Source organism: Hyperolius riggenbachi, chromosome 10, assembly GCF_040937935.1.
Source record: "Hyperolius riggenbachi isolate aHypRig1 chromosome 10, aHypRig1.pri, whole genome shotgun sequence".
NCBI classification, from domain to species: Eukaryota; Metazoa; Chordata; class Amphibia; order Anura; family Hyperoliidae; genus Hyperolius; species Hyperolius riggenbachi.
In genome coordinates, this window is record NC_090655.1 from 213,831,250 (window position 1) to 213,859,238 (window position 27,989).

At 45.0% G+C, this 27,989-nt stretch overlaps 1 protein-coding gene across 3 annotated transcripts in view; it reads left to right on the forward strand.

Moving 5' to 3' along the window:
- Positions 1–27,989, forward strand: part of LOC137534385 (oocyte zinc finger protein XlCOF22-like) — a 40,334-nt gene that overhangs the window by 5,068 nt on the left and 7,277 nt on the right. The window contains exons 5-7 of one of the 3 annotated variants that reach the window (XM_068255872.1): positions 2,152–2,249; positions 2,335–2,476; positions 18,112–22,810. In XM_068255872.1, the coding sequence (XP_068111973.1) occupies positions 2,152–2,249; positions 2,335–2,476; positions 18,112–19,241 (1,370 nt within the window). In that variant the 3' untranslated portion in view covers positions 19,242–22,810. Of the gene's footprint in view, positions 1–2,151; positions 2,250–2,334; positions 2,477–18,111; positions 22,811–26,502; positions 26,739–26,999; positions 27,121–27,989 lie in introns of those variants that run through there. The other 2 variants (XM_068255871.1, XM_068255870.1) reach the window with 2 other exon arrangements.

A 27,989-nucleotide genomic window follows, 5' to 3' on the forward strand; every position in this document is an offset into this window, starting at 1 on the left:
TTCAACTTCACAACCTGTCACTATAGGTGCCCCAAGCTCACCTACACGGCTTGTTCAGGCGTGTTGATTAACCTGTGGAAGCGATCGATAGACCGTGAAACGCGTTGTCTTGGGTGCTTTTTGAATAAATATTGTTGAACTGATTCTTAAACATTACTTTTCTTTTAAACTTTTAAACTATTTTATATAGATCTTAGGGTGCCTCTTATCTTTTCTTAGTCTTAACTTAATAACCTGGTTACCTCTTTAAAATTGGTCCTTACTGTTACTTACGCCAACTGGCATGCAAACAGGCACTTCATACATCCAAACATGAACTAGGCACACATTGAGGGTTTTTAGCTTTAAAGAGACACTGAAGCGAAAAAAAAATTATGATGTTATGATTTGTATGTGTAGTACAGCTAAGAAACAAAACATTAAGATCAGATACATCAGTCTAATTGTTTCCAGTACAGGAAGAGTTAAGAAACTCCAATTGTTATCTCTATGGAAAAAAGCCATTAATCTCTGCGACTTTCAAAGTCGTGGAGAGGGCTGTCCTCTGACTTTTATTATCTCAACTGTTACTAAACAAATTTCCTTTTTCTCTGACAGAGGAGAGGTCATTAGTTCACAGACTGCTCTGAAAGAATCATTTTGAATGCAGAGTGTTGTGTAATCTGCACATATTATAGAATGATGCAATGTTAGAAAAAACACTATATACCTGAAAATAAAAATATGAGAATATTTTCTTTGCTGCTAATCTTCTAGTAATTATTCATTGTACACAACCAATTCATTATATCATATATTTTTTTTCGCTTCAGTGTCTCTTTAAATATGCAGGACCTACACATTATGTATCAAACCAATCTTTCCAGGGAGCAAACTCTCCTACACACACAATTTATATAAAAAACGGGATGTAATGACACAGAAATAAGAGCTACAGCTGAAAGGACAACTGAAGTGAGAGGGATATGAAGGCTGCCATATTTATTTCCTTTTAAACAACGCACATTCATTGGTTGTCCTGCTGATTCTCTGCCTCTAATACTTGTAGCCATAGACCCTGAATAAGCAAATGCAGCAGATCAGATGTTTCTGACAAAAAAAAAAACAGGCAAGAATATCTGCATGTTTGTTTCAGAAATGTAAAGGTACCCATTAATGGTACAATATTTCCATCAGATGTGTTATTTTGATGCAATATTTATGATCAAGTTGTATGGAAAATAGAGTATCTGAAGATAAAATTGCCCTAATCAGCCTGTTTATGGGAACAATCGATAATCAACTTCCAATTACTTTTGGTCATAAAAAGTGCATCAAAAGATCACATCTGAGGAAATAATTGTGCCATTAATTGGCACCTAGATTCAGATACTACTGGAGCCAAACAGACCAGCAGGACAGCCAGGCAACTGATATTGTTTAAAAGCCTCCATATACATCTCACTTCAGGTTCCCTTTAAAGGGGAACTTCAGCCTAAACAAACATACTGTCATTAAGTTACATTAGTTAAAATAGATAGGTATTATAATCTCTTAACCACCCTGTTTTAAAAGAACAGGCAACTGTTTGTGATTTCATGGGGGCAGCTATCTTTTTGATGGGGGCAGCCATCTTTTTGGTTGAAAGGAGTTGACAGGGAGCATGAGAAACCGTTCCAACTGTCCTGTGTCCTGATCACCACTCCCAGCTGTGCGCGCTAGGCTTCAAATCTCAAATTCAATTTAAAAAGAAAAAAATATTCACCAAAACAGCAGAAGGAGAACAACAACAGCAGAAATCCCATCATGCTTTGCACAGCATCAGGGGAAAAATGTCCAGGCAGTTTTCTTCTGTGCAGCTAAAAATGAGGCTTGGGTAAGAAAAACAAAGTTCTAAAGCTCCGATGCTGTGAAACTGTTAAAGAAACACCGAGCCTTTTCAATTCTGCTGAGTAGATTTTTAGTCTGGAGGTTCACTTTAATGTAAAAACATTAATTATTTGGGAACCAATATCCCATTGTCTGTGTCATAGGTTTCTGGATGCATTTTTTATTACCACAAAAGGTTAATATTGATATGTGCAAATACAGAAAAGAGTTGCAAGTTTTCCTCCATTTGCGACAACGGGTTCCCCTTCTTCATACTCAGTCAGTGTGTGTTGTCTCTTACAGATGGATCCAGTAACAGAATCCCACCCGAGAGGTGTACAGGTCCTCTTTATTCCCAGGATGGTCCACAGGAAGATCACACCATCCCCCACCATTATCAGGTAGGTACAATGGAGACTCTACAACACAAAATTAATTTAGGCTTGTGAGTCAAAGATGTTCTAATCTATTGTTTGGTGTGTTTAGAAAGAAGAAATGACTGACATGAAAATTAAAGTGTTAGAACTGGAGCCAGATGTGGGGGAGGAGCAGCATTCTATGGAGGAGCTGAAGACCATAGTAACCAGTGAACTTACATCAATCACAGCAGGTGGTAAAGGAACCAGTGGTAAGCTGAAACCACAAGGAATTTTTTCCTTAAAGTGTACCTGAGATGTTTAATAGCGGTGTGTTTATGCTTACCTGGGTCTTTCTCCAGCCTCATGAGGTGTGTGGGCTCCCTCGCCGTCCTCCCCAGTTGCTCCATTTTCGTTATCCCCGCTGGTAATCTGGCCAGTCGTGCTCTTCCACGCATGCATAACTCGTAACCCCGTCATGCCCACCTGCTCGGGAGCAGTATACTCCTGGCTGCGGTAGCTCAACGGGGGGCTTAGGTGCATACAGAGGGGAACTGCGCATGCACAGAATAGTGTGACTGGTCAGATTACTGGTGGTGTTAACGAGGACGAAGCACCCAGAGAGGACAGCGAGGGAGCCCACCAACTGCAAACACACAACTGCTAATTTACTATCCTTTCAGCAAGCCCCACTATGTTTCAGTGTGACCTAGTAAAGAGTTGCTAGTTTTTACCGCCTAACAGAAATATTTTAAAAACACAGACCCATCTCCATTCCTCAGTATAGCATCATGTCCCCAACAAATGAGGAGGAGATACTGTACCCCATATGAAAGGCCCATCTCCATTCCTCAGTATAACATCATGTTCCCAACAAATGAGGAGGAGATATTGTACACCATATGAGAGGCCCATCTCCATTCCTCAGTATAACACCATGTTCGCAACAAATGAGGAGGAGATACTGTACACCATATGAGAGGCCCATCTCCATTCCTCAGTATAACATCATGTTCCCAGCAAATGAGGAGGAGATGCTGTACACCATATGAAAGGCCCATCCCCATTCCTCAGTATAATATGTTCCCAACAAATGAGGAGGAGATACTGTACACCATATGAGAGGCCCATCTCCATTCCTCAGTATAACATCATGTTCTCAACAAATCAGGAGGAGATACTGTACACCATATAAGAGGCCCATCTCCATTCCTCAGTACAACATCATGTTCCCAACACATGAGGAGGAGTTACTGTACACCATATGAGAGGCCCATCTTCATTCCTCAGTATAACATCATGTTCCCAACAAATGGGGAGGAGATACTGTACACCATATGAGAGGCCCATCTCCATTCCCCAGTATAACACCATGTTCCCAACAAATGAGGAGGAGATACTGTACACCATATGAAAGGCCCATCTCCATTCCTCAGTATAACATCATGTTCCCAACAAATGAGGAGGAGATACTGTACACCATATGAAAGGTCCATCTCCATTCCTCAGCATAACATCTGTCACAGGAGCCCTCAGTGGCTGACCGCACTTAGCCTTCTAAACGGTGCCAGCGCACAGATCGTGCGAACTCTGGTCGCAGTCAATGCGCAGGAACCGTTAAGAATTAGCCGCAGACAACTCAGAGGGGAGCCTGTGAGACACGGGTATTTACAACGTCACCTACTGGTTCAGAGTAAACTGCCACCACCGCGGTTACTATGGGACCGTGGGGCCCACTAACTGACTGACTAATCCTGCGAATAAAACGGTTAAACACACGATATTCTGTCTAGCCAACAACAAACAAACAGTAGCGTATCTTCAGAGACCCGGGATCATTTCTGTGTGTGCTGATAAGCAGGGTAGCGAAACAGTGAATGACTTGGGGAAAGTCGTTTATTCACGCAATATAAATAATTAATATATACAGACAATTATGAAAATCAACAATTATTAAAACAGTAATAGCCAGTATGAAAAATAAAAGAAGGGAGAAAAATACTTAGTTCCTGGAAAGATGTCCTTATTGTGGGAAGAATCATAAAGTTCTTGGTTTCAAAGTCCAGAGTTCAGACCAGGTGGATGCCAGCATATCCTCAAGCTGGCATCTGATGAGTGCAAGATGGTTCAGTGTGGAGGACACTGAGTTTGGGTCCTCAGCCATTCTTATGCCCCTGCTTCAGTAGGAGGGAGTGAGGGCGGGGAGCCATACACCCCCTTCAAAGATGAGATGAGCCCTCCCCTTGTACTGGGGCTAGAAATCATATCTACCCATATATGGGCTCTATCTCACAGAACCGTACAGGTCAGGGCAGATTTATTAACATTTTCAGGTCTGTCTCGATTTACCCAGCGCCCTGATACCAGACATGAGGGGTGGGACCCCTGTGGTATCATCAGGGCCTTTTCAAACTGCCTAACTGGCAGTCCTTACCTCAGAATGTTCTGAAACTTCCTCAGAACCAGCACCGGGGCTCATGCTACACTTCCCCCACGTTTGGTGAAGCTGCCATCTCAGGAACCCCAGAAATATGACAGATCTGGGAAGTTATGGATTTGCTATGAAACTCAGGTTATTCCCAGGCAAAGGCTCTTTGAAGTTTGGAGCAGCCAGCGAGGTGTCGCCTCCCCTGCTGGGAATGAGCCAGTGGGTCTGGCTTTTAGCCCAACTAGATTGCTCCTGCCATGGTGCTTGTCACCTTATACCTGATGGATGGGCCATCAGCACAGCTTGAAGCCAGGGACTCTCTGGGGCAGATTAGGCTCAGGCTCATTAGCATATCAAAAGAGCCAGCCAGCCTTTGGAATGGTGCTCTCTTTGCTAAGAAAAGGACTTCAGCTGTCCCTACACACTCAACCCAGATTGTATCGTTTTGAAGCGCAATCGATGCAGGGATCGAGTGCGATCGTTCTTTTCTTCACGGGCGGTTCCAGGACGCGCCTGCGTCCCCGCAATCGTCCGTGACAGCCCTCCCCCTTGTCCGTGGCTTAGCCACTCATCCGCAAGATGTGTGGCGGCGCCGCTAACCTGGCTGACGGGCCTCGAGTTGCCGGTACGGCGGGAAAACCTATTGGAGCCTGTGGCTCGGTTCCCCTGGACCGGTCGCGGTCTGCTACCCTCAGGGTTGACCCAACATGGACCGTTCTGGACAGGGCGTTTGCGCCACTGCAGTCGGACGTGGTGTCTGCCGGGACTGCTGACAACGGGCAGTGGGTTGGTTAGGTCAACAGCCAGCCCACGCAGGGTTCCCCTGCTGAGTGGCTGTGGACCTAAGGGAACCCCGCGGGAATCCCTGGACCTTCCCAGCTCCTGACAGACGGCACATGCCCTGCAGTAGTTGGCTACATCCCTGTTCATCCGGGGCCAATAAAACTGTTTCCGAATACCGGCGAGTGTCTTGCGGACACCCGAGTGCCCTGTCAGAGGATTACCATGTGCGGATTTCAGCACATGTCCCCTGAACGCACTCGGGACCACAAGCCACTTGGTATCCGCGTGGGATCTACCTGTAGGGGGCTGTACAGACTCACTGTACAGTCTCCCACCTTCCCAGTACACCTTGAAAGCGGCCCCGTCTGCGAGGGGCTCAGCGGCTTGCTGCCTGAGCACCTCCAGGCTCGGGTCACTTTGTAGTGCGGCTGAGAATATGGCGCTGTCAGTTTCAGCCAACTGGCTCATGTCACACGAGGCCAGCGGCTGAAAGGTCTCATCCCTGCGGTCAGAGGAGGGGGAGGAGGCCGGAACCCCCTCCACCTGTTCTGAGCTCGGGTTCTGAGCAGTGCAGCTGCGCGGTACTGCTAGCACAGGTACACTGTCAGAATGGCACAGACGGGCATTACTCAAATCATCATTGCATGCAGTAATGACATTGACAGGTATAGACATTTTTTCATTACAGACAGGTTGTACAAGAAACTCAGGTACAGTTACAGCATCATCACAACAGACAGTCTGTACCTCAAACTCAGGTGCCTTTGAAGCAGGCACTATTGAACCTGGTACCCTTGAACTGGGCACATTCAACCCAACTCCCCCTGGTGCTCCCCCAAGTGTATAAAGTACCTGGTGGTGGGTGGAGAGTCCGTCTCCTTCCGTGAGCGACAAGGCGGTCGTGGCAGGTTCATAGTAGGACACAAGCTTGCCCAAATCAGTCCCCAGCAACACAGGGACTGGGAGATCCTTCATAACCCCAACAACCCTTTCTTGGATTCCTAATCCCCAATCAAGCTTCACTGTCGCGTGGGCTATGTGAAAAAGGGTGCCCTCTACTCCAGTAAGGGCAAGGGATCGGCTGGAGCTGATGCTCTCCTTTGGCACAAGGTGTGAGTGAACTAACGTGATGTCAGCTCCAGTTTCTCGAAATCCGGTGACAACTTTGCCGTTCACTCTAACAAGTTGCTGCTGGTCGGTTCGGTCGCGGATTTCCTTTCCGCGGGCAAACAGGACAAAATCTGATGATCCCGGCTGTGGTTCGCTGGCGGGTTGCCTCTGCTGTGGGTGAGGTACAGGTGATGCAGATGATCCAGGTGCTGGTGGTGTCTGTCTCCGCTCCGGACAGTCGAATTTCATGTGTCCGGGCTGGCGGCAGTAGTGACAGGTGACCTCTCCAGGCGCTGCAGGCCTGGGTGCAGCAGCTACGCTGGGTGGCCTCTGTGGCGGACGGCTCACAGGGGCAGGAGAGTCTGCCAGAGTATTGGGCTGACCTCCTCTCCAGCTGGATGGGGCAGTTCTGCGGGTATCAGCCACCCGGGTAGTTGCAAAAGTCTCAGCAAGGTCTGCAGCGACAGTTGCTGAAGCCGGCTTGCGTTCTAGCACAAATTGGCGTACATCAGCAGGGCAAATGTTCAGAAATTGTTCCAGGACTATCAAGTCCTCCAGGACATCATAAGACCCTTTGGTGAGGCCTAGAGTCCACTGGCGGAGTGTGGTGAGCAAGCTGCTGACCACATCTCGGTACGAATCAGAAGACTTTTTCTGCCAGGCCCTGAACTTTTTCCGATAGGCTTCTGGCGTCAGCTGGTACTTAGTAATGATAGCGTCTTTTATAGCAGCATAATCATTATCCTTCTCCGCAGGCAATTCTGCGAAGGCATCAAGCGCTTTGTAGCGCAGCAAAGGTGTCAGATGTCTGGCCCACTGGTCTTGGGACAGACGATACTGACGGCATGCTTTTTCAAAAGACCGCAAAAACAAGTCAATGTCTGTGTCTTTTTCAATATTAGCAAATTTAAACTTTGCACTTACGGGTGGTGCAGCTCCTTCAGCAGGGAGGCTGGGCGGTGAACTCCGGCTGGCCTGTTGAACCTTTGCCATGTTGAGCTCATGCTGTCGTCTCTCCCGCGCCTCTGCAGATTGGCGCTCCCGTTCTCGCTCAGCGGCATCCCTCTCTGCGTGGCGTTCAGCAGCAGCAGCTTGCCGCTCCCGTTCCTCCCGCATTTGGCGCTCTGTCCGCGCTTCTGCAGATTGGCGCTCCTCACGCATGTACTGCAGGTACTTGTCCAGGTCAGTCTCACCAGATTGGGGACACTTTGGCGCAGTTGGTGAGCTTAAGCGCGTTAAAGCGTAACCAAGAGCCCCTGTCACTGTTTTCCTGTTGTGTGCTGCAGCCCCTCTGTACTTATATATTTCTTATGGAGTCTGGGGACCTCCAGCGCTGCGTGCATGCTTTGCATAGAATTGCATAAAAAAATTTGGTTTGTGCTGCTCACCCCTTGGTAATTTATTTATAATTTTCCCCTGTGAGCCTGCATGACCACGCCCACCTCTAGCACAGTTAAGTATATAAATGAGTGCTTTGCACATGTTAAGAGAGTTCGTTTGGTAGCTAGGTGAAGGGTGAGGTGTTTTTAATTTCCTTTTTTCCCATCTAGTTGACATTTTAGGGTTTTTGGTTTAGTTCCCACTAGACTGCTTATAAAAACTGGCATTTTGCATGGTAGAGTAGGACTCACCAGATTGGGGACACTTTGGCGCAGTTGGTGAGCTTAAGCGCGTTAAAGCGTAACCAAGAGCCCCTGTCACTGTTTTCCTGTTGTGTGCTGCAGCCCCTCTGTACTTATATATTTCTTATGGAGTCTGGGGACCTCCAGCGCTGCGTGCATGCTTTGCATAGAATTGCATAAAAAAATTTGGTTTGTGCTGCTCACCCCTTGGTAATTTATTTATAATTTTCCCCTGTGAGCCTGCATGACCACGCCCACCTCTAGCACAGTTAAGTATATAAATGAGTGCTTTGCACATGTTAAGAGAGTTCGTTTGGTAGCTAGGTGAAGGGTGAGGTGTTTTTAATTTCCTTTTTTCCCATCCAGTTGACATTTTAGGGTTTTTGGTTTAGTTCCCACTAGACTGCTTATAAAAACTGGCATTTTGCATGGTAGAGTAGGACTCACCAGATTGGGGACACTTTGGCGCAGTTGGTGAGCTTAAGCGCGTTAAAGCGTAACCAAGAGCCCCTGTCACTGTTTTCCTGTTGTGTGCTGCAGCCCCTTTGTACTTATATATTTCTTATGGAGTCTGGGGACCTCCAGCGCTGCGTGCATGCTTTGCATAGAATTGCATAAAAAAATTTGGTTTGTGCTGCTCACCCCTTGGTAATTTATTTATAATTTTCCCCTGTGAGCCTGCATGACCACGCCCACCTCTAGCACAGTTAAGTATATAAATGAGTGCTTTGCACATGTTAAGAGAGTTCGTTTGGTAGCTAGGTGAAGGGTGAGGTGTTTTTAATTTCCTTTTTTCCCATCTAGTTGACATTTTAGGGTTTTTGGTTTAGTTCCCACTAGACTGCTTATAAAAACTGGCATTTTGCATGGTAGAGTAGGACTCACCAGATTGGGGACACTTTGGCGCAGTTGGTGAGCTTAAGCGCGTTAAAGCGTAACCAAGAGCCCCTGTCACTGTTTTCCTGTTGTGTGCTGCAGCCCCTCTGTACTTATATATTTCTTATGGAGTCTGGGGACCTCCAGCGCTGCGTGCATGCTTTGCATAGAATTGCATAAAAAAATTTGGTTTGTGCTGCTCACCCCTTGGTAATTTATTTATAATTTTCCCCTGTGAGCCTGCATGACCACGCCCACCTCTAGCACAGTTAAGTATATAAATGAGTGCTTTGCACATGTTAAGAGAGTTCGTTTGGTAGCTAGGTGAAGGGTGAGGTGTTTTTAATTTCCTTTTTTCCCATCTAGTTGACATTTTAGGGTTTTTGGTTTAGTTCCCACTAGACTGCTTATAAAAACTGGCATTTTGCATGGTAGAGTAGGACTCACCAGATTGGGGACACTTTGGCGCAGTTGGTGAGCTTAAGCGCGTTAAAGCGTAACCAAGAGCCCCTGTCACTGTTTTCCTGTTGTGTGCTGCAGCCCCTCTGTACTTATATATTTCTTATGGAGTCTGGGGACCTCCAGCGCTGCGTGCATGCTTTGCATAGAATTGCATAAAAAAATTTGGTTTGTGCTGCTCACCCCTTGGTAATTTATTTATAATTTTCCCCTGTGAGCCTGCATGACCACGCCCACCTCTAGCACAGTTAAGTATATAAATGAGTGCTTTGCACATGTTAAGAGAGTTCGTTTGGTAGCTAGGTGAAGGGTGAGGTGTTTTTAATTTCCTTTTTAATTTCCTTTTTTCCCATCTAGTTGACATTTTAGGGTTTTTGGTTTAGTTCCCACTAGACTGCTTATAAAAACTGGCATTTTGCATGGTAGAGTAGGACTCACCAGATTGGGGACACTTTGGCGCAGTTGGTGAGCTTAAGCGCGTTAAAGCGTAACCAAGAGCCCCTGTCACTGTTTTCCTGTTGTGTGCTGCAGCCCCTCTGTACTTATATATTTCTTATGGAGTCTGGGGACCTCCAGCGCTGCGTGCATGCTTTGCATAGAATTGCATAAAAAAATTTGGTTTGTGCTGCTCACCCCTTGGTAATTTATTTATAATTTTCCCCTGTGAGCCTGCATGACCACGCCCACCTCTAGCACAGTTAAGTATATAAATGAGTGCTTTGCACATGTTAAGAGAGTTCGTTTGGTAGCTAGGTGAAGGGTGAGGTGTTTTTAATTTCCTTTTTTCCCATCTAGTTGACATTTTAGGGTTTTTGGTTTAGTTCCCACTAGACTGCTTATAAAAACTGGCATTTTGCATGGTAGAGTAGGACTCACCAGATTGGGGACACTTTGGCGCAGTTGGTGAGCTTAAGCGCGTTAAAGCGTAACCAAGAGCCCCTGTCACTGTTTTCCTGTTGTGTGCTGCAGCCCCTCTGTACTTATATATTTCTTATGGAGTCTGGGGACCTCCAGCGCTGCGTGCATGCTTTGCATAGAATTGCATAAAAAAATTTGGTTTGTGCTGCTCACCCCTTGGTAATTTATTTATAATTTTCCCCTGTGAGCCTGCATGACCACGCCCACCTCTAGCACAGTTAAGTATATAAATGAGTGCTTTGCACATGTTAAGAGAGTTCGTTTGGTAGCTAGGTGAAGGGTGAGGTGTTTTTAATTTCCTTTTTTCCCATCTAGTTGACATTTTAGGGTTTTTGGTTTAGTTCCCACTAGACTGCTTATAAAAACTGGCATTTTGCATGGTAGAGTAGGACTCACCAGATTGGGGACACTTTGGCGCAGTTGGTGAGCTTAAGCGCGTTAAAGCGTAACCAAGAGCCCCTGTCACTGTTTTCCTGTTGTGTGCTGCAGCCCCTCTGTACTTGTAATGACATTGACAGGTATAGACATTTTTTCATTACAGACAGGTTGTACAAGAAACTCAGGTACAGTTACAGCATCATCACAACAGACAGTCTGTACCTCAAACTCAGGTGCCTTTGAAGCAGGCACTATTGAACCTGGTACCCTTGAACTGGGTACATTCAACCCAACTCCCCCTGGTGCTCCCCCAAGTGTATAAAGTACCTGGTGGTGGGTGGAGAGTCCGTCTCCTTCCGTGAGCGACAAGGCGGTCGTGGCAGGTTCATAGTAGGACACAAGCTTGCCCAAATCAGTCCCCAGCAACACAGGGACTGGGAGATCCTTCATAACCCCAACAACCCTTTCTTGGATTCCTAATCCCCAATCAAGCTTCACTGTCGCGTGGGCTATGTGAAAAAGGGTGCCCTCTACTCCAGTAAGGGCAAGGGATCGGCTGGAGCTGATGCTCTCCTTTGGCACAAGGTGTGAGTGAACTAACGTGATGTCAGCTCCGGTTTCTCGAAATCCGGTGACAACTTTGCCGTTCACTCTAACAAGTTGCTGCTGGTCGGTTCGGTCGCGGATTTCCTTTCCGCGGGCAAACAGGACAAAATCTGATGATCCCGGCTGTGGTTCGCTGGCGGGTTGCCTCTGCTGTGGGTGAGGTACAGGTGATGCAGATGATCCAGGTGCTGGTGGTGTCTGTCTCCGCTCCGGACAGTCGAATTTCATGTGTCCGGGCTGGCGGCAGTAGTGACAGGTGACCTCTCCAGGCGCTGCAGGCCTGGGTGCAGCAGCTACGCTGGGTGGCCTCTGTGGCGGACGGCTCACAGGGGCAGGAGAGTCTGCCAGAGTATTGGGCTGACCTCCTCTCCAGCTGGATGGGGCAGTTCTGCGGGTATCAGCCACCCGGGTAGTTGCAAAAGTCTCAGCAAGGTCTGCAGCGACAGTTGCTGAAGCCGGCTTGCGTTCTAGCACAAATTGGCGTACATCAGCAGGGCAAATGTTCAGAAATTGTTCCAGGACTATCAAGTCCTCCAGGACATCATAAGACCCTTTGGTGAGGCCTAGTGTCCACTGGCGGAGTGTGGTGAGCAAGCTGCTGACCACATCTCGGTACGAATCAGAAGACTTTTTCTGCCAGGACCTGAACTTTTTCCGATAGGCTTCTGGCGTCAGCTGGTACTTAGTAATGATAGCGTCTTTTATAGCAGCATAATCATTATCCTTCTCCGCAGGCAATTCTGCGAAGGCATCAAGCGCTTTGTAGCGCAGTAAAGGTGTCAGATGTCTGGCCCACTGGTCTTGGGACAGACGATACTGACGGCATGCTTTTTCAAAAGACCGCAAAAACAAGTCAATGTCTGTGTCTTTTTCAATATTAGCAAATTTAAACTTTGCACTTACGGGTGGTGCAGCTCCTTCAGCAGGGAGGCTGGGCGGTGAACTCCGGCTGGCCTGTTGAACCTTTGCCATGTTGAGCTCATGCTGTCGTCTCTCCCGCGCCTCTGCAGATTGGCGCTCCCGTTCTCGCTCAGCGGCATCCCTCTCTGCGTGGCGTTCAGCAGCAGCTTGCCGCTCCCGTTCCTCCCGCATTTGGCGCTCTGTCCGCGCTTCTGCAGATTGGCGCTCCTCACGCATGTACTGCAGGTACTTGTCCAGGTCAGTGTCCATCAGCTTTTGTAATGCCTGCTGCATTAGCGGATCAGTACAAACGGACAGTCCAGTACTGGCCGGTTCCAGGCGAGTACTTTCAGAAACTCTGGGATTGGGGTCCATACTGACAGTCTCTGGCGTAACTGTTGCAACAGGGCCCGCAGGATGCTCAACCTCTGTACGCCTAGGATCTTCAGCCTCTGGTTCCCCTTGCCTTGAGTCAGATGGGGCAGCGTCTACCTCAGCAGACACATCCAGCTCCCGCGGTTGCTGGGTATCCCATTGAAACAAGTCATTTACCATGTCCTGTTTGTTCCTGCGGAGGGTGTCAATGCCCCGCAGCTGACAAAGATTTTCCAGGTCGGATACGGCCATGAGCTTGTAGTTCCCGGACATTTCCATGCCAAATAAAATAAAACTTTTGGGGAGGGGTACTGGCTACACAGTCTCTCTGTATATATAAAAAATATATTGCCTTCCAGCTACACCAACGAATTAGTTCGTTTCTCGATAGCGCTAGCGCTATCGTAGATACTTTCAGCACAACACAGGTCCCAACCGCTGCCTAACACTGTCACAGGAGCCCTCAGTGGCTGACCGCACTTAGCCTTATAAACGGTGCCAGCGCACAGATCGTGCGAACTCTGGTCGCAGTCAATGCGCAGGAACCGTTAAGAATTAGCCGCAGACAACTCAGAAGGGAGCCTGTGAGACACGGGTAATTACAACGTCACCTACTGGTTCAGAGTAAACTGCCACCACCGCGGTTACTATGGGACCGTGGGGCCCACTAACTGACTGACTAATCCTGCGAATAAAACGGTTAAACACACGATATTCTGTCTAGCCAACAACAAACAAACAGTAGCGTATCTTCAGAGACCCGGGATCATTTCTGTGTGTGCTGATAAGCAGGGTAGCGAAACAGTGAATGACTTGGGGAAAGTCGTTTATTCACGCAATATAAATAATTAATATATACAGACAATTATGAAAATCAACAATTATTAAAACAGTAATAGCCAGTATGAAAAATAAAAGAAGGGAGAAAAATACTTAGTTCCTGGAAAGATGTCCTTATTGTGGGAAGAATCATAAAGTTCTTGGTTTCAAAGTCCAGAGTTCAGACCAGGTGGATGCCAGCATATCCTCAAGCTGGCATCTGATGAGTGCAAGATGGTTCAGTGTGGAGGACACTGAGTTTGGGTCCTCAGCCATTCTGCCCCTGCTTCAGTAGGAGGAAGTGAGGGCGGGGAGCCATACACCCCCTTCAAAGATGAGATGAGCCCTCCCCTTGTACTGGGGCTAGAAATCATATCTACCCATATATGGGCTCTATCTCACAGAACCGTACAGGTCAGGGCAGATTTATTAACATTTTCAGGTCTGTCTCGATTTACCCAGCGCCCTGATACCAGACATGAGGGGTGGGACCCCTGTGGTATCATCAGGGCCTTTTCAAACTGCCTAACTGGCAGTCCTTACCTCAGAATGTTCTGAAACTTCCTCAGAACCAGCACCGGGGCTCATGCTACACTTCCCCCACGTTTGGTGAAGCTGCCATCTCAGGAACCCCAGAAATATGACAGATCTGGGAAGTTATGGATTTGCTATGAGACTCAGGTTATTCCCAGGCAAAGGCTCTTTGAAGTTTGGAGCAGCCAGCGAGGTGTCGCCTCCCCTGCTGGGAATGAGCCAGTGGGTCTGGCTTTTAGCCCAACTAGATTGCTCCTGCCATGGTGCTTGTCACCTTATACCTGATGGATGGGCCATCAGCACAGCTTGAAGCCAGGGACTCTCTGGGGCAGATTAGGCTCAGGCTCATTAGCATATCAAAAGAGCCAGCCAGCCTTTGGAATGGTGCTCTCTTTGCTAAGAAAAGGACTTCAGCTGTCCCTACACACTCAACCCAGATTGTATCGTTTTGAAGCGCAATCGATGCAGGGATCGAGTGCGATCGTTCTTTTCTTCACGGGCGGTTCCAGGACGCGCCTGCGTCCCCGCAATCGTCCGTGACAACATCATATTCCAACAAATGAGGAAGAGATACTGTACACCATATGAAAGGCCCATCTCCATTCCTCAGTATAACATCATGTTCCCAACAAATGAGGAGGAGATACTGTACACCATATGAAAGGTCCATCTCCATTCCTCAGCATAACATCATATTCCCAACAAATGAGCAAGAGATACTGTACACCATATGAAAGGCCCATCTCCATTCCTCAGTATAACATGGTCACAACAAATGAGGAGGAGATACTGTACACCATATGAGAGGCCATCTCCATTCCTCAGTATAACATCATGTTCCCAACAAATGAGGAGGAAATACTGTACACCATATGAGAGGCCAATCTCCATTCCTCAGTATAACATCATGTCCCCAACAAATGAGGAGGAGATACTGTACACCATATGAGAGGCCCATCTCCATTCCTCAGTATAACATCATGTTCCCAACACATAAGGGGGAGATACTGTACACCATATTAGAGGCCCATCTCCACTCCTCAGTATAAGAACATGTTCCCTACAATTGAGGAGGAGATACTGTACACCATATGAGAGGCCCATCCCCATTCCTCAGTATAACATCATGTTCCCAACAAATGAGGAGGAGATACTGTACACCATATGAAAGGCCCATCTCCATTCCTCAGTATAACATCATGTTGTCAACAAATGAGGGGGAGATACTGTACACCATATGAGAGGCCCATCTCAATTTCTCAGTATAACATCATGTTCCCAACAAATGAGGGGGAGATACTGTACACCATATTAGAGGCCCATCTCCATTCCTCAGTATAACATCATGTTCCCAACAATTGAGGAGGAGATACTGTACACCATATGAGAGGCCCATCCCCATTCCTCAGTATAACATCATGTTCCCAGCATATGAGGAGGAGATATTGTACACCATATAAGAGGCCCATCTCCATTCCTCAGTATAACATCATGTTCCCAACAAATGTGGAGGAGATACTGTACACCATATGAAAGGTCCATCTCCATTCCTCATCATAACATCATGTTCCCAACAAATGAGGAGGAGATACTGTACACCATATGAAAGGTCCATCTCCATTCCTCAGCATAACATCGTGTTCCCAACAAATGAGGAGGATATACTGTACACCATATGGAAGGCCCATCTCCATTCCTCAGTATAACATCATGTTCCCAACAAATGAGGAGGAGATACTGTACACCATATGAGAGGCCCATCTCCATTCCTCAGCATAACATCGTGTTCCCAACAAATGAGGAGGATATACTGTACACCATATGAAAGGCCCATCTCCATTCCTCAGTATAACATCATGTCCCCAACAAATGAGGAGGAGATACTGTACTCCATATGAAAGGCCCATCTCCATTCCTCAGTATAACATCATGTTCCCAACAAATGAGGAGGAGATACTGTACACCATATGAAAGGCCCATCTCTATTCCTCAGTATAACATCATGTCCCCAACAAATGAGGAGGAGATACTGTACTCCATATGAAAGGCCCATCTCCATTCCTCAGTATAACATCATGTTCCCAACAAATGAGGAGGAGATACTGTACTCCATATGAAAGGCCCATCTCCATTCCTCAGTATAACATCATGTTCCCAACAAATGAGGAGGAGATACTGTACACCATATGAGAGGCCCATCTCCATTCCTCAGCATAACATCGTGTTCCCAACAAATGAGGAGGATATACTGTACACCATATGGAAGGCCCATCTCCATTCCTCAGCATAACATCATGTTCCCAACAAATGAGGAGGAGATACTGTACACCATATGAAAGGTCCATCTCCATTCCTCAGCATAACATCGTTTTCCCAACAACTGAGGAGGATATACTGTACACCATATGAAAGGCCCATCTCCATTCCTTAGTATAACATCGTGTTCCCAACAAATGAGGAGGATATACTGTACACCATATGGAAGGCCCATCTCCATTCCTCAGCATAACATCATGTTCCCAACAAATGAGGAGGAGATACTGTACACCATATGAAAGGTCCATCTCCATTCCTCAGCATAACATCGTGTTCCCAACAAATGAGGAAATACTGTACACCATATGAGAGGCCAATCTCCATTCCTCAGGATAACATCATGTCCCCAACAAATGAGGAGGAGATGCTGTACACCATATGAGAGGCCCATCTCCATTCCTCAGTATAACATCATGTTCCCAACAAATGAGAAGGATATACTGTACACCATATGGAAGGCCCATCTCCTTTCCTCAGCATAGCATCAGGTTCCCAATAAATAAAGTAATAAAAGACCATTCATGTGAGCACACCGTGACCCATTTTTGAGTTGTTTTGGAAGTGTTCTACATTTTATATTATTTCTATCCATTCGCCAACTTTAGAACAACTAACAAGAGATTCATCAAACTGATTATCTTATTAAATTAAAGCGGTATCGTCACCATAACAATCGCATTTCAACAGCAACTGGTCTGAGTGTATTAAGTGATAAAGATGCTAATCCTGCATTCAAAACTTTCAAAACTTTTTCTGCTGTTATGATTTGGAGTTATCACATACTTAAGGAGCACTGGCCTTTTAGTAGTCGGTGCCAAAGAATTGTATGCTGGGTTTTTTTTTTATCTATAATGTATTCCTCCTCTTTTCTTTATTTCCCTGCCAGCTGCTTATCTGAAACCTAATCCCCTACTCACTTGTGTTTACAAGCAAGGCTGAGGCGACTCAGCGATTGGAGGAGACAAGAAAAAAAGTAAAGGGCAGAAATGACATCACGAGTTAGCCTTAACTGTGGGCAAAAGACATGGCCCCCACCACTAACAGAATTCTCATCATTTACTATATAACATTCACTGAAATCAAAACGTGGACAGTATAATACATGTGTTATGTAAGTAGATCAAATATTTATCTACTTATATATGTGTTTTTTTCCCTGGCATAGTATGGCTGATCCTACTGCTTTAACTTTTGTTAAGGAGTGTGCACAGTCAGTTCTTTAAGGTGATGCATTGCAAGCAGAAAAAATCGTCAAGCTTGGACAAAGTACAAAATTATGATGGCCAGAGGCCTGTATCAGGACGTTTAAACTGGCATCTCCATTGGGGTGCTCCCAGTATATACTGCTCAGTACCTAGGAAGAGTGTCCAACACACTGTGCATCACAGTTTAGCTGCAGAGCGGTGGCAGAATTACACACTGCTAAGACTGCCCAAAATTTGAGCATCGGAAATGTACCATGATGCAATTGAAGCAGGGGGCTTGGTCTGATGAGCTGCATTTTCTTTGTACTTCAAATTCCTCAAATCCCACTGTGGTCAAGCATCGGTGAGATGTGCTGGAAAAAAAGTCTGATTAATTGAGGCCACGTGTCACCACTTACAGATCTTAATGTATCAACTGCTAACATTTCAGTGCCTGATATTACAGAACACCATCAGAGGTCTTGTGGAGTCCATGCCTCAATGGGTCCGGGCTATCTTGGTGACACATTAGAGAGCTACACAATATTAGGCAGGTGGTTTATTGTTTTGGTTGATCAGCAATATATTTTTCTTAATAGGTGGACACAATATCCGGAACACCTCAGACGGACGTCTTCTTTCACCTCCAGATTGTAATGCAGAAGATGACAGCATCACACAATATTCTCCAGCAGGAAACTCACATTTTGGGAGTATCTCTCACAGACTATACCAAGGACATAGATCACCGGATTCCTCGAATCCTGAGGAGTCTTATCCTAAACCACAGACTCTATCCCTAGATGTTGTCCCACAGTCTCACAGTGTGGGTGGATCACCTGACCTGTTTTTTGGGAAAGCATTTGATAGATCGCCTCCTGTTATCCTAAATATTCACCCAAGTGGTCAGAGTGCAAAATATCTTCACAATCCTCATTCCAGTACATCACGCACTGTGAGACCGGGGGAGGAGAAGATAGTCACTTTCCCCGAACGCAGTGGATTTCTTAGAAATAATTCACAATCTGCTTTACATCTCAAACAGCGCAGAGGCGAGCATCCTTTTAAGTGTTCAGAGTGTGGGAAATGGTTTACTCAGAAACAACACCTTCTTAGACACCAGAGAAGTCACACTGGAGAACGTCCCTTTTCATGTTTAGAGTGTGGGAAAGGGTTCAGCCAGAAAGCCCACCTTCTGAGGCATAAGAGAAGGCACACAGGTGAGCGCCCATTTTTATGTTTACAATGTGGGAAAGGTTTCACGGAGAAAGAAAAACTTCTTATGCACCAGAGAAGTCACACAGATAAGCTCCCTTTTTCGTGTTCAGAGTGTGGGAAAGGGTTCATTCATAAAGGAAGCCTCCTTATACACTACAGAAGCCACACAGGGGAGCGGCCATTTGTTTGTCCACAGTGTGGGAAAAGTTTCACTCAGAAAGCAGCCCTCCATAGGCATGAGCGTAGACACACAGGAAAACAGCCATTTCTATGTTCAGAGTGTGGGAAAGGTTTCATAAACAATGAAAAACTTCTTGCCCACCAGAGAAGTCACAAAGGCGAATGTCCATTTTCATGTCCAGAGTGTGGGAAAGGGTTCATTCATAAAGGGCACCTTCTTACACACCAGAAAAGTCACACAGGTGAGCATTGTTTTTTTTGCCAAGTGTGTGGAAAGGGTTTTTCTGAGAAAGGAAATCTAAAACAGCACTTGAAAACACACAACTGCTGATGCTGATGACGTAGGTGTGGTGGGATTGACTAGAAGAATTAATCTTTCTATAAGTACAAATGCTGTGAAAGGGATGAAGATCATGTAAACAAAATTCTGACTACCCAGAAAATATTGGTAAGTCTGGTGGGTGGAGTCACCTGCTGCGTTCTTCTGTTTTTGGGAGGGCCTCCACTGGTGAGATGGTCCCGCCATAATCCCTCTGCTACTCATTTTCTGGTTACATTTTCTATAATGAGGAATGGGGTGGCTTTTAGTACTGAGTTCCAACTACTGTATACAATTCTCATTTCTTTAGTGTTATTATGATCCTCTGCATTAAAGAGAGTCTGAAGTGAAATCTGAAAGAAAAAACAGATACTTACCTAAGGAGAGGAAGGCTCTGTGTCCTGTAGAGCCTTCCTGTTCTCCTACTGGTGTCCGCGTTCCCCCGCAGGCTCCCCGTTAGCAGTCCACGACCAATTTGATTGTGGACTGCTCTCTTCGGGGTTGGGGAGACTTTGGCAGTCTTCGGAAGCACTTGGGCTTCCATATTGGGCACACATGAACGCCTTCTCTCGCGCACTTGCACATGTGCAGTACAGAGCCGCGGGGCTTCGTAAGGCCGAGCATTTCCGAAGACTGCCAAAAGTCTCCCGCAGTGGGAGATTTAAATGCTGAAGCCTGCAGGAGATCAAGGTGACCAACAGGATAATGGGAAGGATCTACAGGACCTAGAGCCTTCCCTCTCATTAGATGAGTATCTGTTTTTTCCTTCAGATTTCACTTCAAATTAACTTTAAAGGACACCCGAAGCGAAAATAAACTAACGAAATAAACTATTGTATTTATCTTCCTTCTCCTAAAAATGACTTTTTAGAATATTCCACAGTTTTATTTTATGTTTAAATCTACTTTTTAAGTTTTAACTGTTTTATTGTTTTTGCTCAATGACACATTCGTTGAAGTATGCCAGAGCTAAAATCTATGACCTATTGAACCTTTTTATCTCTTTCCTACTCTCAGAAGCTATTTTCTGCTAGGAAAGTGTTTTATAGTTGGAATTTCTTATCAGTGAGGGTGACACTGTAGGCACTTCCTGTCTGAGTCAGGACTGAGTCAGCCACTTCCATACCTGATATTTAACTCTTTCAGGCAGAGAAAGAAAAACAGGAACACAGCATAGTTATTAGTGTGCTTGGCACTGTACATACCCATGTCTATCTCATCATGTCAGATGTCACTTCGGGTATCCTTTAAAGGACACGTGAAGTCAGACGGATACGGTGGTGCCATATTTGTTTCTATTTATAGAATACCAGTTGCCTGACTGTCCTGCTGATCACTCTGGCTGAAGTAGTGTCTGAATAACACACCTGAAACAAGCATGTGGCTAATCTGGTCAGACTTCAGTCAGAAACACCTGATCTGCATGCTTGCTCAGGGTCTGTGGCTAAAAGTATTAGAGGCAGAGGATCAGCAGAATAGCGAAGCAATTTTCATTGCTTAAAAGTAAATAAATATGGCAGCCTCCATATTCCTCTCACTTCAAGTGTGCTTTAAATGCTGAGATCACTTGCTCAGACTGCATTGAGCCTCTGAAACAAAGGATTTGATATGACAAGGAGGAAACGGGTTTTACATCTCCTGACACAAATCCACTTCAAAATCCTGGAGGAAAGGCGTAGGAGCTAGTAGCTGCCTTGCATCCATGTGTTCTGTCTCTCCTAGTATAGTCTGCCACCCCACTCTGTTATATTTATTCCATAGCGAGGAACTTTCTTTCGAGGCAACCAGTGACTGCTATCTACCAGGGTGAAGTGGCAGACAGTAATGGAAGAGAGCAGAGTACCCGGATCACTTGTTACCAGTGAGCTATCTGCATGTTGTCCATGTTTGGATTGCAGAGTGGAGTAAGACAGCAGAGCAGGAAGGTGGTTGCTGTGTAGACATTGGGCTCCTGTGCAGCTGCTGCATGTAAACAATGAGAGGTGCTGAAATGTCACATCCAGTTTCAGAAGCCAAGTAAATCCACTATGAAATTTCCTTCCAGACAAATCGGGTTTTTGAACCAAGACAAAAACTTTTTTCATCACTACAGCTACATTATCTGATAGTGATTGGAGGGAATAGAGAAATACAAAGTCAAGGTGTGGAGGAGGAAGTGATGGTCCCCTCCTGTGATCTTGGGATGCAGTGGTGATAGGCTGGTGGCATCAGGGCAGTGACGCCTCTTTCATGTGCCTTGCTTGCCTCCTGCCTTCAGTTCACCATTTCTTTTAGGGTAAGTGACACTTTAGAACACAAACATGTTTTTTTTTTTTAAAGTGAAACCGCAAGTATTTTGCACAAAAATGTTCCATGCTGATAACACACTATACAACAACGCACAGCAGAGGGGTGCGTCTGGATTACTATAAAAGTCTATGGACTGCAGATCACACACCATATGCCGTTTCTTCAGAACTTAATACACTGGTTTTCTCGTCTGTTCTCATTCCAATTGAAAATGTGTTTATATTAGACAAAAATTGAAGACATTGAATGATTAGGAGATAGAATAAAGGCAAGCACAAAGGTCTCAATTGGATTGTATTAAAATTTAATTCTAAAAATTATGAACTGTTAATGTGAAACTAAGAGGAATATGCATGACAAAACTACAATAAAAATATTATTTAAAAAAAGAACTTAAAGTGGAACTTCAGCCAAAACAAACATACTGTCATTAAGTTTCATTAGTTCTGTTAATTAAAATAGATAGGTAATATCATCTCTTACCCACCCTGTTTTAAAAGAACAGGCACATGTTTGTGATTTCATGGGGGCAGCCATCTTTTTGGTTGAAAGGAGGTGACAGGGAGCATGAGACGCAGTTCCAACTGTCCTGTGTCCTGATCACCCCTCCCAGCTGTGCACGCTAGGCAACGAGAACAACAACATCAGAAATCTCATCATGCTTTGCACAGCATCAGGGGAAAAATGACCGGGCAGATTTCTTTGATGGGACAGAGCTTAGCGTCTGTGCAGCTAAAAATGAGGCTTGGGTAAGAAAAAACAAAGTCCTGATGCTGTGAAACTGTTAAAGAAACACCAAGCCTTTTCAGTGCTGCTGAGTAGATTTCTAGTCTGGGGGTTTACTTTAATACAGCATGCATAGCGCGCACAATCCTTTACTGAGAGCGGTGGCTGAAATTGGCAGAACCCCTCTTTCCTGAGGCAGGTGGTTTGGAGTTGGGCACTGATATAGCACCAATACTTTGGTGCGCACCCCACGCAATGGTAATTTGGGGTCCTGTCCATCGCTGGACCCCAAATTACTTCTCCCTCTGAGTTGCGACGACTCAGATGGGAAATAGTATTTTACACCCCCAGGAATTTCAGTGGCAGCAGGGTGAGGTATCATTCAGCTCACTCTGCGCCCAACCCCCCGCCGCGTACTAATACGGACCCCTTCCCCTTTCCAACCTCATCTGTTACTAACAGAAGAGAGTCTGACAGATATTGGACTTTGTTTTATGTATATAGTAGGTAAATTAATAAAGTATGTTGATTCCTGCATTTAATAAAATTTTATTCATATCATTTTATGTAGTTGTCTTTTTTGCTGTGCTTTAGGCATTATTATAATTATATATTTCTTTCGCAAACTGATGTGTAGCATGAGGCCTCGATTCACAGATCTTCAGGGATGGTACACTTTGTCGTGGCCCCTCTTTACTTTTACAGTGATAAAAGGCTTACTAAAGCAATGTATATCTGTGGCTGGTTATCATACCCCTCCTCTGGGGATTCACAACCATTGTAAAATCCAGATCATGAGGATAGAGAAACTGGTACTCTCCGACAACATTAAATCAGAACCAGTCCATCAAGTTTAGTCTGTATGGTTATTCTGTAAGGACTCACAGGGTATTTACTATCAAGACCATAAGGATCAGTCTTAAAACCAGTTCTTTTCAAGCTATTTATGACCTGTTTAATGCAAGGTAGAGTGGCCACATTAGTTGATAATAGAAAAATATGCAAGAGGCTGCTCGGGGAAACAGGAAATTTGGGAGCTGTGGGCGCCCCGCAGAAGTTTTTGCACCATTATAGGCACCCATATAAATGATGGCTATCTTATCAGGCGCCTCCAGCCTTATAGGATTGCGTCCCCATATAGCTGTAGTTTGTATGGGCGCCTATGATGGCACCCAAACTTCCCCAGCACCCAATATTTTTTTTTTTTGTGGGGCAAAAGTAGCAGGGAGAAGGCACAGTTGAGGTTAAGCATTGGTGGGGGGATGTGGTCTTTTAAAGTTAGGCATCCCTGTGCAGTGTGTTGATAAGGGTTAGGCATCGGTGGGGTGGGGGGTTGGTCAGGGCAAGAAATTGGTAGAAGGAGGCCTCTGTTTGAGAATAGGGTTAGCTATAGTAAAATGTTAACATTTACTGACACAGAATCGGAATTAGAACTGCATAACAGTAAAATATCTTTAATTTTACCGATATTCTACTAGCAGCTTTTTCCAGTGCCTAAATTTCCTTGTCACTCTTTTTGCAAATGCTGTCTACTTTCCCAGGTGAAATGGTTATAGGAGTAGGATGCTTTTCTCATCCACTGGACCCTTCATTCACCTTAAAAGCTACTAGCAGTCCCCGGCGGCCATCTTCGTGACATCGCTGCCCATATAAAGGCATAGGCTGCCAGAACTTTCTGGCTGTAGGGAAGTTTTTGGCTGTTGGTTACAGGAGTGCGGATGCTTGTCAGGGGTCTCCAGTCAAGTTCCTCTAGAGAGTATTGGCTTGGGATCATTCATTAAAGGTATGTATTTACATTACCAAAGCCTGTTATTTCTACCTCCCCAACATCCTTACCCCATCCTCTACCAAGCTGCTCATCCATGCCCTCATCATTTCTCGTCTCGACTACTGCATCTCCCTTCTGTCTGGCCTCCCCTTGAAATGCATCTTTCTCCCCATCTTCATCCAGTCATAATTGCTGTAGCCAGAATCCATTCTTCACACCGCTCCCCATCTATGTACCTCCTCTGTAAACCCCTGCAGTGCACTGGCTCCTTATCCAGTTTAGGAATAGGATAAGTTTCAAGGTAATGTGCCTGCCCTACAAATCTGTGCACAAAACCTGCCTTCCTAAATCTCAGAGCTTGTTTGCAGATACATACCTGCCTACCCCCTCTGGTTTTCCAATGACCTTTGTCTGACCACCCCGCTCATTTCTCACTCCTGTGCAGGCCTGCAGAAGAGCTGCACCCACCCTATGTAACTCCCTTTTACTGCCAATCAGACTCGCCCCTCCTTCAATATCTTTAAATAAGCCCTCAAAACACACCTCTTTGACATGGCCTACCAACCCTCTACCATTCTTCAACTCCCTCTGCCAAACACCGAACACCTATTCACAGCCCTATCTAGTGTGTCCACCCTACCCTTAGATTGTAAGCCTCTGACACTGTCCCCCCTTGGAATCACTGTACCCCTCTGAATTCCCCCCCTTCCCCACTTAGTAACATACAGTTAACTGTTTCCAGGCTCCAGCAGTGTACAGTGAAGAGGATAAGGTGTGTAATAAAACTTTCTATGTCATCCTGAGTCTATGTAGGCGTTAAGTAAACCAAGTGTCTTATCTATTTGCCATAAATATCTCACAATCCTTGCATGATCTCTTGTAATAAATGTATCTGGATGACACTTACATTTGCAAAAAAAACTCTTTATCACCTGATTGTGAAAGCATATGTTTTTTCTTTTAAATTAGCCAGTAATCCTGATTCAAAACGTTCTGTCTATAAAATACAAGATCTAGGCCCATAGGCAATTAATTTCTTGTCCTGAGTTCTCTACAAAGTGATAATTACAAACTTGTCAATAAAATGCCTTTTAAACCACCAGCAAGCAAGAAAATACTCAACATAATTTGGATAGTACTTTTTCACAATGTTTTGGGTATTTTTACTTAAAAGTACGGTAGGAGATAACTCAGGAGAAAAAAATGATTGCATATGCATATGGGCCCAAGACTTTAGCAATGCTCTTAGCTACTAAGATAAGGAATTACACACACGGGGCCATATGCAATTCACTTTTTCACCTGCGTTTTCTCCTAGGAGATAATTTTTCATCTTCAATTTAAAATTAATTTTTAGCACTTTGCAATCGAAAAGGTAACAGTAGGTGAAAAGTACTGTCAAAATTATTTTGAGTATTTGTTTGCTTGCTGGTGGGTTAAAAAGCATTTTATTTGCAAGTTGCAAAAATATCACCTAGGAGGAAGCTCAGGTGAAAAAAGTTAATTGTATATGGGCCACAGTATTTCCCTCCCACCTTTTGCCCCTTCCCTTGCTTGTAGTGTCATGAGACACAGGCTGGGGGCTGGAATGATTTGCCTGTGATCTGTCCACACAGAAGCAGCTTGCTAGCAAGTAAGGATTAAGCGTACCAGCAACCTAGCCAAGAGCATCTGTAGATAACTTTTCTTCAATAATAGCACATTTTTTTGGACAATTTGCTCTGCTCAAAGGCCTCTGAGTTCTGTTTGTGATATTTTCATTTGCTCCTATCATTGCTGAACTATTTAGTCTTCATTTTATCAGTTAGGCAGAAAATGGGTAGTTAAAGCTCGTCATACAAACACAGATCACCCAAATGGGTCCCACCAGCAAGCCATCGTGCCCCCTTTGTGCGCTTGCCTTGCATAACCTTGTGCTATGTTATGTCTGCCATCCTTTGTTACCTTTATATGTATTCATCTTTATTGTCCAGTGCTGCATAATATATTGGCTCTGACTTAATAAATATATAATAAATAATAATAATTTATGGTTAATTAGGAATATTAATTTGTTTTTTTGTTTTGTTTTTTCCTCCCCGTTGTGTCTTTTTTTGGTGCTATTTCTGGAAACGATAAGGGGTAGAGCTGTACCAAAAGAAATTCCAGGTGCGACCCCTGTCGTACTTGGAGGATAAAGCTGATTCTGAGGTTTTCTTACTTACAAGTATTACATTGCTGGTTATCATATAGTGTATCTCCCAGTCCTTTGAAAAACTGTCGTGAAATATTGGATTTTTACTGGATATACTAAAATACTAGATTTCCATTTTTTTCAGACAGTGTCACTTCCTTTGGCAGACAGTCAGGCACCCCCTATCGCGAGATTTTCATCCCTATCCACAACTAATGAATGAAGGCTGCATTCTCTCTATCCTCCGCTAGGGGGCGAGCTTGCTATCACCAAGTGGAACGCACGGCTGGCAGGTTATGGGAGGGGGGAGGGGCAGGAAGTAAAGAGCAGACTTGGGAGGTACAGACGATTCTGTGAACAGACATGGTAACTTCTGTTTCTGTATATTATTTCACAGGATTGCACAGTTGTGAAGAACATGTCTGGGAAGCGTCTGACACCAGAAAGCCATCTTCACTGTAAGGATGGATCAAGTATGAGTCCACCAGAAACAAGTAGAAACCCCCTTCACTCCCGAGGTTGTATAGATCTCAGAATTCCTAAACATTATCAGGTTGGTAGAACTGACATTCTCTCACCAAATACCAGAATGACTCCATATTGCATTGATTGTAGAGACTGTAAGCTTGAATGGGCTGCGGCCATCTCTCCTGTGCTTTCCATCTGTTGTGCCCTGTTTATGTACATGTTGTTTTTTTACAAACTATCTATTGGTTCCTCTCCATAGTAGGAGTTGGCCTTTTATAAATCAGTAATGATAGGGAAGCTATGTGAAGCATGCTGTCTCATATTTTGGATTTTGTCTCTAACTTAGGGTGAAGATGGAATCTTTATTAAAGCAGAAATTAAACAGGAAAAAGAGGAGACATTTGTGAGGGACAAGGAGCCGTGTGATGATGAGGAGGAGGAGGAGATCACTTCACTGATCAGCTCAGGTCAGTATCTAGCTTTAAAAACAAAAAAAGTACTCACAAAGGTGGGCTCCTCTTTTAGAGACCTTTAAAGGAACACCAAGGTGAAAATTAAACTACTTGAGGCAAAACTACTGCAAGCATTTACATTTATCTGGGGCTTTCTCCAGCTCTCTTTATTTTGTGGGCTCCCTCAGTGTCCTTCCAGTCCCATCTGTTCTGCTGCTGGCAGCCCCGATAAAGTCCCTGATTGAGCCAGTCGTTGACTGCTGCGCATGTGCGGCTTAGTTGTGCTCCCGTGGCTGGGAATGTTCTGTGCCTGCGCAGTTACCAGCCTTAAAGGATACCCCAACTGAAATGTGACATAATGAGATAGACATGTGTATGTACAGTGCCTCGTACACAAGTAACTATGCTGTGTTCCTTTTTTTCTTTCTCTGCCTGAAAGAGTTAAATAGAAGGTATGCAAGTGGCTGACTCAGTCCTGACTCAGACAGGAAGTGACTACAGTGTGACCCTCACTGATAAGAAATTACAACTATGAAACACTTTTCTAGCAGAAAATGGCTTCTGAGAGCAAGAAAGAGATAAAATATGGGGAATTTCTTATCAGTGAGGGTCACACTGTAGTCACTTCACTTCCTGTCTGAGTCAGGACTGAGTCAGCCACTTGCATACCTTCTATTTAACTCTTTCAGGCAGAGAAAGAAAAAAAGGAACAGCATAGTTATTTGTGTACTAGGCACTGTACATACACATGTCTATCTCATTATGTCACATTTCAGTTGGGGTATCCTTTAACTAACTGTGCAGGTGTTCTCTGCCATGGGAGCATGACCATGGAGATGCATGGCAGCCCCTGACTCCTGGGGTTGACAGTGGGAGGACGGTGA